This window comes from Triturus cristatus, chromosome 11 (assembly GCF_964204655.1).
Source record: "Triturus cristatus chromosome 11, aTriCri1.1, whole genome shotgun sequence".
In the NCBI taxonomy this organism is placed as follows: Eukaryota; Metazoa; Chordata; class Amphibia; order Caudata; family Salamandridae; genus Triturus; species Triturus cristatus.
In genome coordinates this window covers 1145036064-1145052768 of record NC_140594.1, presented here as the reverse complement: position 1 = coordinate 1145052768, position 16705 = coordinate 1145036064, and the positions used below count along the sequence as shown (strand labels likewise).

At 38.6% G+C, this 16705-nt stretch overlaps 1 protein-coding gene across 1 annotated transcript in view; it reads left to right on the top strand.

Moving 5' to 3' along the window:
- Positions 1-16705, top strand: part of LOC146788598 (tenascin-X-like) — a 694637-nt gene that overhangs the window by 12269 nt on the left and 665663 nt on the right. The window contains exons 2-4 of the mRNA XM_085633173.1: positions 5591-5642; positions 11834-11926; positions 12647-12898. Of these exons, the coding sequence (XP_085489299.1) occupies positions 11887-11926; positions 12647-12898 (292 nt within the window). The 5' untranslated portion in view covers positions 5591-5642; positions 11834-11886. The remainder of the gene's footprint in view (positions 1-5590; positions 5643-11833; positions 11927-12646; positions 12899-16705) is intronic.

The following is a 16705-nucleotide window of genomic DNA, read 5'->3' as shown; positions in this document are numbered from 1 at the left end:
AATAGCGGATAAATAGCCACTAGAGGTCGCTAACTGCATCATATAGTGGAACCCACCCGATGTTACTTCCTGGGCCCTGCATTTGGACTAAAAACTCATTTAAACGGCGTTCATCTCTTTTCTGCCTATCCTGACCGTCTGTTACTGAACACCACACTGGCAAAGAAAGGCAAAGATGTGCAAGGAAGGTGCACTTTACAGCCCTGCCTAGTACCACACATCAGGCGTTAGACTAACGCATTTCAGTGGGGTGGTTCGCCTCACAGCAATGAAATGCAACGTCACGCATTACAGCGCCTCCCGAGCTGTCAAAGCTGTGGCTCTGCTAATGCACTATTACTGACTGATTTTAAGCTGGAGCGGCAGCGCGCAGTCACGGTGTGGGCTGCTCCCGCCAGGCTTGGAGCTGGTTTAGCTGCTCGGGGAGCTCTAGCTGGTGTTACAATGTTGCATTCATAATTGATTCACCCGACATTGTGTGCAGCAGCATTACTGTTACAACTGACGTCAGGAGTCACTGTGTCCAGTGAGTACCCTCTCACCCGCACCTATTAAAGTGTGTGTCTGACCACACTGTCTCGATAGTACTCATTGGACAGTAATGCCACGGCGCATGGTGTCAGGTGGATCAATTATATGTCATCCGAGTCGTTGCGGCTACTAGACGCGTTACCGAGTTTGCCACTTACCTCATTTGTGACGCTGCACAGAAGTAACTGCCTGGAGTGACGTTACTGTCCTTGCTGCTAAGGCTGCTGATGATTAATAACATAAACAACTTTACTTTCTTACAGTGTTGACCGTCCACTCACTTCAGCGAAGTGTATGTTCCAAAGACAGTGCAATCCAAAGATGGCGCTGCCGGATCCAAGCGGGATGGGCCTGGCACGCAGTGGACATATTTGGATTTCTTGCCATTCTGGGTAAGCGGCACATGCTACACTTGATAGTTCAGGCAGGTGCTGAAGCTTGAACCATCAATCTCCTCACCCTGAACATGACCCACATCTGCGGGTTGAAGTGGGGATGTGTGCCCAGGGTGCAGTGGGCAAGGATAGGCTTGCTCATGGTGCCCCCACTCGCAGTCACAGGGCTGCTCGATCTGAAGGCCCACCTGCCGCTACACCAGCACTGAGCCATTCCTGTCTATCTTTCTGCTGGATGGCACAGGGGGCTTGAGCCGAAAGCACCCTCGCTGTCAGTACAGAGGCACCGGACATCCAGGCACAGTGTAGGGTGAGTGCTTAAAATAAAGTATTTGATTTTAAGATCTTCTTAGAGTTTTTCGTTGATCCAATGGGTGTAATTTCTGATATTTACACATTTCCCTTGTCTTCATTGCATGATTTTTGCAAACGAGAAAGTGCTACTCATAATTTCACTGAAATTATGAAAATGTTACACTTAAGCAATCTGAAATCATGCAGCTATGGTTTTATCTAGCTACCTGCCTTACGGTCAATTTATTTCTTTGTGAACTTTTTCCATCCAGACTTGCAAACAGGAAATCAGCACGTGCACTCGCTATACTCACTTTGGATTACCACTTACCACTAAAATAGCCTTACAATGTTCGTTCTGTGTTCGCACATCGTCCCTGCCCCCCACTTCTCATGTGCCCTTGCCAGTGATGTCATTCTGCATCATGTCACACTCTGGCATAATTTATGCAGCGCCATCTTGGATTGGGCTAGATTCCAGGTTTTTTTAACAAGCAAAAGGATGGTGGCACTGTGGAAGAACAATAGAAAAAATTAGCAAGACAAGACTTAAACAATTCTATCATTTAAAAAAATCTTGTATCACGATAGTACGTCTTTTCACCCTCTGTAACCTCGGAAAATTGACAGTTAACTTCCACAATGGATTTCTGGTATTATATCGAATACTAGTGCTTTCTTCAGGTCTCGGGTATTACATCAACTACCAATGTTGTGGTTGTTTTAATGTATACTTGATATATAATATATTAGGGGATTTTTCCTCTTTGTTTCATATTCGTCCTCCTTTTTTTATCTTTTCCTAGTAAAACCGTTCCTCATTGGCAAAATGGAAAAAGGTTTCTAACCAATAGGCTAGAGTTTGTGGCACTTCCCTAAGTGGTGAACAGAAGATGTTTCTACTCATTCACTGTCTTGGACCTGAGGGTCAAGAGGTGTGTGAACACTCTCCAAACCTTTCTGATGAAGATGCTATGGGTTTAAATTAATTTTTTAATTTATGTAAGGAATTTAGAGATTCACTGTCTTCCCAAGATCAGAACTGTGTTAGAACGTTATCATTGACTTCTTTTGTTATTCCTTTTGATACTTTTAAATATGTCAGTATAATCTTTTGATTAATTTCCACCTTGATCCAATTTCCAAAGGACTTTGGAAAGTATGTTGAAAGGAGTTTATGGGATAAAACTTTATCAGGACATTGTGCTAGGATTTGGTAGCAATGCTCAAGCACATGATGTTACGTTACGTGAAGTCCTCCATACACTGGAATTTAGTGAACTTAACCTTAAGTTGGAGAAAGTCCAACACAGAGTATTTAGTTCACTATGTCTCTTCTCATGGAATCCTACCAAAAGGGATCTAGTGAGTACCATAAGTGACATATCCAGTCCCAGTAACAAAGAGTAGCTGTTGATACTATAATAAAGTACTCACAAGTTGTGCTGAGCAAAATAAGAACATGAGAAAGCTTTCTGAAAAAAAGAACAGAGATTGTTTGGGGTCGAGAGTGTGAAGTAAAATGCAAATGTATGAAATCTGATTTAATGAAAGGTCCTTGTTTAATCAGTTTTGAACCAGGTCAGAAAACCATTTTTATGACTGATGCCAGCTCTAAAGGCTTGGGAGCTATTCATGTGCAAATTATTGGTGGTTAAGTGAAGACAATTTTGTTGATTTCCTAAGGTTTGATGGATGCCGAGCTTTGGCTATATATTGAGCCGTGCGAGAATTAAGGCAATTTCTGTGGTGAAGTGTGTTTGAAATCACAGCTGACCATAAACCTTTGCTTTAAGCAAAGGTAGAGATTCTGTTTCATGTAGGATACGTAAATGGGTGGTAGCTCTTCAGGAATATGAGTTCAATCAGACCTATGTTCCTGGTGAAAGAATTAATTGTCAAAATGATATGGTAAGGATGGTGTGGATGGGTTGAGTGACATCTTTGATAGTGAATCTTGTAGTGAGGAATTGCAAGTTTGCGGAGTGGAGAGTGGCATTATACTTGAGGATGAGTGTTTGAATGACTTGCCAAATGGCAAAATCTTAGAAAAGGTTTTTGTTTAGTTGAATTCTGGGTGGATGCCTAAGAATGCATGTGGAGAATGCATGAAAGGTTTTATGGAATGTCAAAGATGAACCTTCTTTAAAAGATTAGTTCCTGTTGAGAGGCAATAGGTTGGTTCCATGGCCGAATTTGAGAGATCACATAGTATCTAATACACAAGAGTCATTTAGGAATTTTAAAGACAAAGAAAAAAACTTTGTGGTGATTATTGGTGGCCAGGCATGGTTTTAATGGTGGAAAGATTGGCGACAAACTGTAGAGTATGCTTGAGTAGCATTAAGATTTTAAAATATAGAAGTCAATCAATGGGTTTGTGCAAACTACTCTCTGGACCATGGGAAGAAATAGCTTTGAATACTGTAGGCCCCATTTGTACACCTAGTATGATGTCATACCTTGAGTTTCATTGACTTGTTTTCACAGCAATCAAGATTGTGGGTTCGATTGAAACATGTCTTGTAATTGACTTTCTTGATGAGATGTTTGGAAGAGAAGGTTATTCTCCCACTTTGTTAACATTCCAAAGACAATGGTATGATTGGGCGTTTTAACAAGGTTTTGAAGGAGATTGTCAAGGTGTCATGGCTAGTGGCAAGTGTTGGAAGGAAAGGTTGAAGGGAAAAGTTAGAGTGTATAGGTTGACGTCACATTCCACAGCTGGCTTGACCCCATTTCAGCTTTTAAAGAGTAGAAAGCCCCACTGTTTAATGAGTTTGAGTCAAATGTCATAGGGGTTGAATGCATGTACAGAGAGAAAGATACAATTCTTAGGAGGAAAGAGAGTTTGATGACTGGAAAAGAGCCAAGGTGACAAATGGACAGATTGGTAATTGGGTCAAGATTAAACTTTCTGATTTAAATGTGAACGCTTCAAAATTCTGTAAACCTGTGACAATAATACAATTATTCAAAAATGCTGCGAAAATGAGGATCATAGGAATTTGAATTTAGGTAAAGTTGTCAAGTGTAATTCATTTTATGTTGATTCGGAGGAACCAAGGGACAAAACATTGTCTTCACAATCTACAGTGAGGAAAAGTCGCCTTTATGAAGAAGGAGAGCCTTCATATTTTAGAGATTCTAAAAACAAAATGTAGAAGTTCATGTAAAGATAAGCCTTAGAAAAAGTAGAAAACGTTCTTACTTGACACACTATGTTAAATAGATCATAATCTTGGTTGACCTTAAAAGTTATCTTCTATTTAAAGAGTAAAGAGTAATTTGTTATTTTATCCAATTTGGTTATTATTTGATATATGTTTTCAACTTTCATTCTTGTAAAATTGCATTTGTTGTAGGGGGATGGTGTGTTGTATTTTTTACATGTAAAGAATGTTCTGTACCCAGGGTTCTGAGAATGTTATGATTAGGCTGGGGAAGGAGCTGAGAGATGGTGATGTGGGGGGTTCCTGGCTGAGGTCGTTTTACCAGATTATTCCTTAAACTTTATGAGAAACCTTCAAGAGTCACAGGGCCATCGTTACTGCAGTGGTAATATTTTTTGTTTTTGTCTCTTCAGATTCACCAGGCTCATCCTGACATCTGCTTTAAATAGGGCTGACAGTCTGATGTACTTTCAAAGAGGACCCCAATTTTTCCAAGCTATTGGTGTAAGCTTTCTGCCAGTGGGGACTCAGTCAGCAGATTATGTTGGTTGCTTGACTCCTAATAGAGTGGGTGAACCATCCATTTGGAATATAGTGTACTCATCCATATTTGTCAAACTATAAATCAGGTTAAAAGATATTGCTCTGTTGAGTGACTGGGGGCAATCCTAAAAACGTCCTCTCTGTCCTTGATAACTTAAATGAGAATCCCTTCAAAAAAGCAGAATTTGAGGATGTGATAGATTAGATAGATTAGATTTGCCAGAAATTCATAATAGCCATGGTCAGTTTGGATTCATCAACCTTAATGTGGTGGTAAACAAAATTATCTGAAAAGAGGGACTATTGTAATTGTACATTGGGCAGAGCAACTAACCTATAGTATGTTGCACAGCTTTGCGGACATTACTATAATCCAAGCAAAACACTGTTAACACCCCTCTTGTTTTTAAATGATGTGTTCTGCTCAGAAGCACATTCTATTGTTGTGGCGCAATGGTCGGAAATAAGGCTTATGTGCTTTGCGAACAATGGCATTCAATAGCTCTATCAAAACAGCCAGGAAAACCGATCTCTGAGATGGGTGGTTAAAACACACAAAACACATTCTTATGTATAGTTCCTCAGGTGTACAAGACAGGTCAGAGTCAAACTAAAGTTCCTTATAATGTCTTCCTTTGTTTTCTTCTTTTCCAGGTCCAGCGGGATGGTGCCACCAACACCCCTCAAACAAAAGAACAATGCCCAAGTAAGTATTCTGACAAGGTTCCTTTAACAATATTCCTTCCTGGTCTAGAAATGGGTCTTTCTTATTCTGTCCTATATACAATGAAGTCCACTAATGCTTGAGCCTCTAGGGATTGGTCCCTTCACCACTGAGGATCCAACTACGAGGCTGGTAGTCCGAGGACCGTCAGACTCATGGGGGCATTAGGTGGTTGTCCAGCCAACACTCCACCAGGGGTCCAACCACCCCATTAGGAGTTGGGCAGTGAAACGGCACTGGAACCGCCGCCAGGGAACCACCATTCCTTGGTGGTGGTGAGGTAGGGTAGAATCAGCAATATGCTTGGAGGGATGTTACTTGTTTCCTCTCCACTTGCAGTGTCATAGAGGTTCCTACACAATGAACATCGTGGCAGAGAGGAAACAAAGGGGCCCTAAACGGCCCCCTGTGCCTCCTCCACGTGTGGATGCACACAGGAGGGCATATAATTTGCCCCCCTGTGTGCATGCACACCAGTTACTGCATGAGATGGACTTTACAGTCCATGTTACGTGCAGGAACCTTGTGTGGCATTCCCATTGCAGTGCCTTTTTCAAAGGCACCGCTGCCTTTGAAAGAGGCACCGCCACAGGACTGCCATGCCACCACTTTTAAGTCATTATCTGGCAGTCAGCAGTGAGTCTCGTCAGTGTGGGGGAAATGGCGGGGCAGCATATCTGCTCCCACACCACTGAAACTCGTGATCGGTCCCTTAGTGATTTGATTTGAAATTTATAGAGCGCAAACAATTACCCATATTCATGCTTTTGACCAAGTGTTAGGCTATTCCGTACAGGTTCCCCTAGTGCTGTCATAAAACATCTCTATTGGTCAATCCATGTTACTCCATGTTTAGATCCCTTCACCAGCATTTGTGCACAACCCCCTTGTGTGTCATGTTTTTTAATTAATTCTCATCCCATCAGGGTTGTGACTTTAGAGGTGATCATAGGGAAGGTTGTATGACATAATTTCGACAGACAGAAAATCGACCTACAAATATATCGCAACAAAAATATCGATGTCAAGAATATCGACATCCTATCTACAACATGGTAAGTACAAAAATATCGAAAATTAAATATCGATGTCAAAAATATCGTTATTAAAAATATCGGTTTTTTTTTACTTTAAAAATATATGTAAAATAAACCAAATTATACTTAGAAATTAAATAAACATAATTAAATATATTGTATAATATTTATAATGTATAATTAATATATATAATTTAATAAAACTTTAATTAAACATTTACATATAATATATATACTTACTTAATAATTAATTTTACTAATAATTTCTGTAACGTATAAATTATTAAATGTTTTTAAAAATTACCAATACATCTATACACATAAAATAATAACATTAATAAATATTTAATAATTACATATAGCAAATAATAATCAATATTTTTAATGTGAATAATTTTTATTATTAATGATATATTACAATAGCCAAAATAATACAAAACATATGAAATATCAGACACAATAAAACTACTAGTCAAACTCCAACAAAAACAACAGAAAGTAAAATGTTGGATACCGTAGGGGTAAAAATTACTATTCCAACTCCAAAGAGTGCAACAGTAGGGAAAGCGTTGGATAGCGTAGGGTTAAAATTACTATTCCAACTCCAGAGAGTGCAATAGTAAGGAAAGCGTTGGATAGCGTAAAGGTAAAAATGACTATTCCAACTCCAGAGAGTGCAACAGTAGGAAAAGCGCTGGATAGCGTAGGGGTAAAAATTACTATTCCAACTCCAAAGAGTGCAACAGTAGGGAAAGCGTTGGATAGCGTAGGGTTAAAATTACTATTCCAACTCCAGAGAGTGCAATAGTAGGGAAAGCGTTGGATAGCGTAAAGGTAAAAATTACTATTCCAACTCCAGAGAGTGCAACAGTAGGAAAAGCGCAGGATAGCGTAGGGGTAAAAATTACTATTCCAACTCCAGAGAGTGCAACAGTAGGGAAAGCGTTGGATAGCGTAGGGGTACAAATTACTATTCCAACTCCAGTAAGTGAAACAGTAGGGAAAGCGTTGGATAGCGTAGGGGTACAAATTACTATTCCCACTCCAGTAAGTGAAACAGTAGGTAAAGCGCTGGAAAGCGTAGGGGTAAAAATTACTATTCCAACTCCAAAGAGTGCAACAGTAGGGAAAGCGTTGGATAGCGTAGGGGTAAAAATTACTATTCAAACTACAAAGAGTGCAAAAGTAGGGAAAGCGTTGGATAGCGTAGGGGTAAAAATTACTATTCCAACTCCAGAGAGTGCAACAGTAGGGAAAGCGTTGGATAGCGTAGGGGTACAAATTACTATTCCCACTCCAGTAAGTGAAACAGTAGGGAAAGCGCTGGATAGCGTAGGGGTAAAAATTACTATTCCAACTCCAAAGAGTGCAACAGTAGGGAAAGCGTTGGATAGCGTAGGGGTAAAAATTACTATTCCAACTCCAGGGAGTGCAATAGTAGGGAAAGCGTTGGATAGCGTAAGGGTACAAATTACTATTCCCACTCCAGAGAGTGCAACAGTAGGGAAAGTGTTGGATAGCGTAGAGAAAAGAATTACTATTCCAACTCCAGAGAGTGCAACAGTAGGAAAAACGCTGGATAGCATAGGGGTAAAAATTACTATTCCAACTCCAGAGAGTGCAACAGTAGGGAAAGCATTGGATAGCGTAGGGGTACAAATTACTATTCCCACTCCAGTAAGTGAAACAGTAGGTAAAGCGCTGGATAGCATAGGGGTAAAAATTACTATTCCAACTCCAAAGAGTGCAACAGTAGGGAAAGCGTTGGATAGCGTAGGGGTAAAAATGACTATTCCAACTCCAAAGAGTGCAACTGTAGGGAAAGTGTTGGATAGCGTAGGGGTAAAAATTACTATTCCAACTCCAGAGAGTGCAACAGTAGGGAAAGCGTTGGATAGCGTAGGGGTACAAATTACTATTCCCACTCCAGTAAGTGAAACAGTAGGGAAAGCGCTGGATAGCGTAGGGGTAAAAATTACTATTCCAACTCCAAAGAGTGCAACAGTAGGGAAAGTGTTGGATAGCGTAGGGGTAAAAATTACTATTCCAACTCCAGAGAGTGCAATAGTAGGGAAAGCGTTGGATAGCGTAAGGGTAAAAATTACTATTCCCACTCCAGAGAGTGCAACAGTAGGGAAAGTGTTGGATAGCGTAGGGAAAAGAATTACCAATCCAACTCCAGAGAGTGCAATAGTAGGGAAAACGTTGGATAGCATAGGAGTAAAAATTACTATTCCCACTCCAGTGAGTCCAACAGTAGGGAAAGTGTTGGATAGCGTAGGGGTAAAAATTACTATTCCCACTCCAGAGAGTGCAACAGTAGTGAAAACGCTGGATAGCGTAGGGGTACAAATTACTATTCCCACTCCAGTAAGTGAAACAGTAGGAAAAGCGCTGGACAGCGTAGGGGTAAAAATTACTATTCCCACTCCAGTAAGTGAAACAGTAGGGAAAGCGCTGGATAGCGTAGGGGTAAAAATTACTATTCCAACTCCAGAGAGTGCAACAGTAGGAAAAGCGCTGGATAGCGTAGGGGTAAAAATTACTATTCCAACTCCAGAGAGTGCAACAGTAGGGAAAGCGTTGGATAGCGTAGGGGTACAAATTACTATTCCCACTCCAGTAAGTGAAACAGTAGGGAAAGCGCTGGATAGCGTAGGGGTAAAAATTACTATTCCAACTCCAAAGAGTGCAACAGTAGGGAAAGCGTTGGATAGCGTAGGGGTAAAAATTACTATTCAAACTACAAAGAGTGCAAAAGTAGGGAAAGCGTTGGATAGCGTAGGAGTAAAAATTACTATTCCCACTCCAGAGAGTGCAACAGTAGTGAAAACGCTGGATAGCGTAGGGGTACAAATTACTATTCCCACTCCAGTAAGTGAAACAGTAGGGAAAGCGCTGGATAGCGTAGGGTTAAAAATTACTATTCAAACTCCAGATAGTCAAACAGTTGGGAAAGCACTGGATAGCATAGGGATTCTATAAACATAATAACCAATTAAATACTTAGTTATAAAAAAATAGCATATTAATAATTAATTTACAAACTATGTATTATTAAATATCAATTATTTTAAATAAATATTTATATAAAGAACTTTAAATTACATCCCACACTATTCCCCCTTTAACACACAACACACTACACATACAAAATACACAATACATTTAAATATCAGTTTATCTATTATTTAGAATTAATAATACATTCTTTATAATTAATATACTTATTATTTACAAATCTATACATATTAACTACCAAATTACAATTATTCACAAATTAATTATTAATTAACAATACATTAATTAGCAATAACAACAAATAACATGGAATAATACATTATTTATATTTACTATATTTAACGTACTAATAACAATTAAATACCAATTAATAATTAATTAACAATTAATTATTATTAATTACAAATAAATAAAAATTATCATTAATTATTTGAATTTAATTACATCCCACCCTATTCCCCTATAAACCCACAACCCACTACACATAAAAATTCACATAATTAATTTAATCATCAATTAATCACTTAATAAAATTAAATCACCAATTAATTAGTAATTAATAATTAATTAATTAACAATACCAATAAAGAAATATTAATATTAAACTAATTATAACTTATATAATTAACCAATTAATAAAATTAATTTACAATTAATAATTAATTAACAATTAATTAATCAATTAATATATTTAATTAACAATTAGTAATTAATTAACAATTAATTAATCATAAATACCAATTAAACAATACATATTAGTTAATTAATTATAATTAAATTACTTCCCACCCTATTCCCCTATAAACCCACAACCCGCTCTGATACTAAAACGCTAAATTATATTTTACATAATTATTAATCTCTAAACATTTATTTTTAAATGTATTAAAATACATTACAATAGTCTTTAACATACAAATAAAATACATATTAAAATACATTACACTAATAAAATATCGATATTCTTGACATCGAAATTTTTGATTACGATATTACTTACATCTATATTAATGACTTCGATATTATTAACTTCGATAATACTTACCTTGGGGTCGATATTCTGTCCATCGATATTCTTGACTTCGATATTCTTTACCTACGATATTTACAACTCGATATACTAGTAGTTCGAAATTTAAAACTCGATATTTAGACTGCTCACCCATAGGGAATAATAAACAAAACAGAAGACTGAAAATAACATCAGAAAAAGAAAAAATGTCTCAACACGTAGCTTTTAGGCTCTCACCTGAGTAGCCACAGGACTCCTGAGTTGTAGTGGGCAATTCGGCAACAGCTGGGGGCATCCATCACACCTCTGTCCAGGCATTTTCTTCTGCTTCATTCTCCACATCCTCCCGGCTTTCTACTTGGATGGCACCTGGGTCCTAATCCCCCTCTTGGGAACTCCTTGCCAATGGGTCATCAGCTTCCTGCTTCTCCCGTCTCCGGTGAACCTTATCCTTTCTCATGGTCATGTCTGTCAGCTCTCCTCACTTTCTTGAGTTCTCTCACTTTCTTCCTTTCTTATCAACCTCTCACCTTCTTCTCTCCTCTACTACTCTCCTTGTAGCTTTTTCACTCTGCCTTTTTCCAGTGAGGGTTAGATCTTCTTTTCTTTTCACCTTTCTTTCCATCTACACCCTATCACCACCTCTCTGTTTGTGCTCTGTCCCTTCTCTCTTTCTAGGTCTTCTTGCTGTTTGGGAGGTGGCTTTGTGTGACCCTTCCATCTTTCCTAAGGTAAGTGATTTACCTTCACAATGCTAAAAATGAGAGCACAGACTTAATTAAAAAAACTGGAGAATTGGTGTGTGAATCACCCCTGGTTCACCAAAGGTTGGAGATCATCGATTGAAAGTACATCAACATGATAATATCTAAGGCTGCTTAAGATCACAATGGATTCTTTGAAAACAGAACATTTTACTTATTATTTTTATATAGACATTCAAAAAGACTTATTTACTTCTTTTATGTTTTTGCTTCTCAAAGAAGCACGTGTACCATTGCATCTCTCAGCTATGTACCAGTTTGTATTTAAAACTTTAAATTTGGAAAACATTATACCTGACGGGCTGAAATAATTTCTAATTGTTATATTTGTCTTCCAAGGTTGAGACTTTGAGCACAAATGGCAGCATCCACAGCTGGAGCACAAGAAGGAAATGGCTGATTATACAGGCAGATGCAAAATCCTTTCAAGTGGTTTGTAACCATTGGTATTCAGGGATCTCTTGAATTGATTGTTCTCCGATAAAAGGTATGTTTGCAAGCAGCCCCAATTAGAGGTATTGTCTGACCACTACTGCCCAATATGAATGAGCTGTCAATTCTTTGAAAGTTTATGTTTTCTCAAGCAAAATTTCCATCTACTTCCTGTGTTGTGTAACCTCTCATATAATATTAGCTCTGACAGTATAATGTCACTGAAATGCCTGAAGCTGTTAAAGACTACAAGGTATTCCAGCTATCTTGAGGGGGACAGATGGAAAAATGCAATTCCCATTTCATTCAGTTTACAAAGGTACAGTATGCTCTTATTACCTCTCTAAACCCCTCCCCATGTGACATGTTCAAGCTAGACATAAATCAAATGTGTAGTCACACAACAGGTAAACATAGGAGAGGGTAGTGACATCACACTCATGGCAGCCAATAAGAGTTGAGAGACTGGTAGACACACTGGGGTGAGTGTTTCCTACTTGAGTTTCAACTCTTACATGGCTGCCAGAAATAGCACCTGGGATCAATACCCATCCCACATTTAGGTGTCCTCGTAGCTGGTTTTGGGTATTTTTGGATGAATAATTGCTTGCAATTCGGTGACGTGTTATGTCCATTCTCATTGGATTGGCAAAGTGATTTGATGGTGGCCTGGCTAGAATGCAGAAGCACTGAGCAGTTGACATGTCTGGTTACTTTCAGTTCCTGGTCTGGTCCGAAACCTAACTCTCCTCCCAGTATCCTCGACAACTTTGTTCATTAGCTGGTATCCACCAGAAGGCGAAGCCGGCTTCTACGTGGTGAGGATTTTGGGCACTCCTTCGCTGAACACAACAGTTATAACAGAACATTTGAGCGTACCGGACCTGGCCCCTGGAAACTACTACACTGTTGAAGTGTCAGCACAAGATGGACCTAGACAAGGAGCAACAGTGTCAATATCTGGCTTCACAGGTAACTATGCTATCAATATTCTAGCTGATGGTAGTATTATTTTCACGTTGTAATCAAATCATTAATGTTAACTTTGGACAAGTTGTGAAATGCAGGGTAGATATTTTCTAGTTATTTCAAGTGATTGTCAAATTTCATGCAAACCAGTAAGTGGGGTCCAACGCTTTAGGCAAATCAAAATACCTCTTCAGTGGAAAGAATGCCTGAATCATAAGTATATAGTGGCCATCATGACTGCTTACTATTGGAGCCATTATGCATATCTTGAGGTTGCAGCCTCGAAGACGAGATCAAAGACTATATATACTGATGTGGGGTCTCTTTCTGTTGTCCTGTCCTTGCACTCAGTACCAAGACCATGGACTATGGGCCACAGACTTTAGGGGAATGGAGGGTGTCTTTCTTTGTTAGAATCCCAGGTCTATTTGTCAAGATCGTGGACTATGTGTGCAATTTTAGCTGTGTGAGGCTTTAACAAAAAGTCTGTTGACTACAGATACTTTTGATGGACACATACAATTCTAAAAACATAACCTTTCTTATGTCCACTTACATGTGCTCTGACACAACATTAAATTTTTGTTATTCAATTTTTAATTACATTTTTTTTAGCTCTAATGATTACTTGTATAATACTGCTTCTCTGTTACTTCTAAGAAATTACTTCTCTGTTTGAGCAAAATACTGACTTTTCAAGTATTCAGAAATATCCCATAGAACATTCCTAGTGATAAATAATACCTGTTAGAAATTTCTAGGGGTACTATTTTGTATAACTTTTATTGGCGACATTTCGAAAAGTCTTATCCTTTCCTCATCTAGTCAAGTAGAAAAAAGATGTTAATTCCTTTTAAAAGCATGTAGGGACAATGGCTACCAAATCATAAATGGAAGACTGGCAAATGACGTCTCTACCCATTTCATTTATAAGAGTGGAAAGAATATAATTAATCAATTACATTCTTACCTCCTATCCCTTGTTGTTTAGATTGCTAACTGACCCTGAGATAAAAGACTCTCTCTGGAGTGAACCATAGAATAATCTCCTTTGATTTGAAATTACCTCTGGAGGAGTGTCCATCTTGGAATTTAAAGGGTGTTTTAGTGCATCTTAGTGACGTCAATGGTAAAATTCTGCTTAAAAAAAACATATATAAAAGTTGCCTTAAAAATACATTAGAGCTTAGTTTAGATAGAGAACTAATTTGAAAAAGACGCGCCTACCTTGTCGGTAAAGAATTATTCTCCCCAGGGAATACCTTGGTAAATAATAAACCTTTAGTAGTCTCCCATAAGGAGTTTAGCCTTAATAAATTGGGTAACAAATTCCAAAGACATCAATTTGTATATTTCTCCAGAGAGAGAATACAAAATATGCATGTACTAAAATGAAGGTGTACAATAAGGAAAGTTACAATAAAAAAACAACAGGCCAACAAGATTTGGAAAGATCTACGGTAAGCTGCTGCCCGCAAAGACTCCAGAAGTTTCTGGCAAATAATTATTACGTCTTCCGGGAGTAGTATTAGGACAAAAATGAACCCCATCTCAAGTATAGAATGGTCTTCATAAATTTGAATCTCTACTCAGCTAACTCTCCAGTTGATGAGAATGTTTCTCCCCTGTTGGCCCTTCCCTCTGGGGGAGGAGATTTAGGAAGCCCCTCATGGGCTCAGACCAATGAGAATATATCATGCAAGAGCCTCGGCAGCCAGGGGTGCAGATCAAATCCCGAGCACTAATATAAAACTGGAAAAAGACCTCTGGTCAACTTATTTGACAGCTCTCTTAAATTATAGCATTGATTTAGAACAATTCCATCTTTGGGATGAAGAAGAATTATTTTAACATTATTTTAGAATGCTCTTTGATTCTATAGCAAAATATATTACTATGAGCCCTCTAGATTATTTACAAGGTTGGGCAAATGCTGCCCATAGTATCACATAGAGAGAGCAGGCTGGTTTTAAACCAAACAGCTCAACCTTGGGCAAAATGACAGCCCTTTAATTGATTTTGGAGAAATACGTGATGTCATGCAATATGCTGGTCTATGCCGCATATATCAATTTCTCCATGGCCTTTGACCAGGTAGACAGACTCACCTTGTTCAGACACTTAAAAAATCCTGATCATCAGCTTAACATTATAATAGCCCTTTACTACTTCACCTGGGGCCATGTATTACTTGGGCAAAAGACACACAATTCTTTTTACATGTATTATTTGGGGGCAATTATCACAAAACTTTTGACAAGCAATGGTCTCAAACAAGGTTGCTTGTTAGCTCCTTTATTATCTTCCTTCTATAGTTAGAATTTACCAGGTGAGAGACTGAAAGCTACGTGTTGGAGTTTTATATAGCGCGAACTAGACCCGAGACATCGGGTATCAGAGCGCTTTACATGAGCACCAGTTTCGTTACATGAGGACACATTCATTTTTGTTAGGCACGGGGAGATTAAGTGATCTGTGCAGAATCAGAGGATGTTGAGTGTCGTTGCCGAGACTTGAACCCGGTTCCCCAGCTTCGAGGTTGGCCGCTCTAGGCGTAAGGCTACATCCTCTGCCTAACCCATGACTTTGACAGAAATGGGAGGGGACCCCCCAAAGTTAGGTCACCACAATATAGCTTCATTCCTATAAGCGGATAATACTGTGAATTTTTACCTCACTTATAGGGGCCTACAGAATGGCCCAGGCTGTCTGCATATGGTTGCTTACTGCCATTACTTAAAGATGAACATCAATAAGAGTACAGTGATGATTTGTAAAGCTGAGGGATGCAAAAAGCCGACAAATTTCAATTGCCTTTTAGGAAGACAGGAGTTGGAATATGTTACATCATATCCTTACTTGGGCAAAATGTTTTCTGCCAAATCCCCTGTAAAAGAATGGATTTTGCATCTCTCTGGTAAAGCGATGGCATATGCCAACCCACTCTTATCACCTTACAGTGCCTCAAGCGGCAGACAAATTATTCAACTATTGTCTGTGTACAACGTAAAAATCCCCTCAAATAAACTCTATGCCTTTGAAGTCATCCATACAAAATATTGCTATTTTTTGCATAAAGAGTAAGAAAAAATATTTTGCAACCTCTGTAACCCTAAAGGCCTTTTGTGCAGTTGAATCACTATGTCTCGAGATGGGGCTATTGAGTATTTATGTTGGGGGGCTGCTCGCTGTTCTTTGTTGAGGCCACAGGCTAAGTAAAGAGTCCTCCTATAGAAGCCTACTCTGCTAAGAGGCATTATGACAAGACAGCAAGGCTGTATAAGAATCAAGCACTTCAGCACTTCAGTCGGAGTAGGGTCGAGCTTACAGCTAATCTAGATTTGCACTTAAGAATTTTTGAAGACATACCATTAGGATTACCTCTAGGGAACAAGATATGCGGTTAAGCGGGGCAAAAAAGAAGATGGAGGTAAACATTTCCACATGTTGTGAGGCTCCTCCTCAACTATATGTAAAGTGGGGTTCGGAGCATGGTATCTGTCTGTTCTTTTAACTCTTCTGTATGAATATCAAGCCATTAAATAAAATTACAGGATCATGGAGCAGGGTGGCTCTGGAGCACAGACTGTGTAACCTTTGTTGGAACTCTATACAAATTTTAGAGCATGTTCTTTTTGTCAGCCCCTCACTGTGCATTGATCAGTATCCCTTGTTAAAACTATTGTTCTTGGCACATGGAGTTTGTTAGACAAAGGAAGCATTACAATTCTTACTTAATTCAGCAATTGAAAAAAAATGTTTTAATATTTTTACTTAAAAAAAATCTTTTTAGGTATGTATTGATCATGT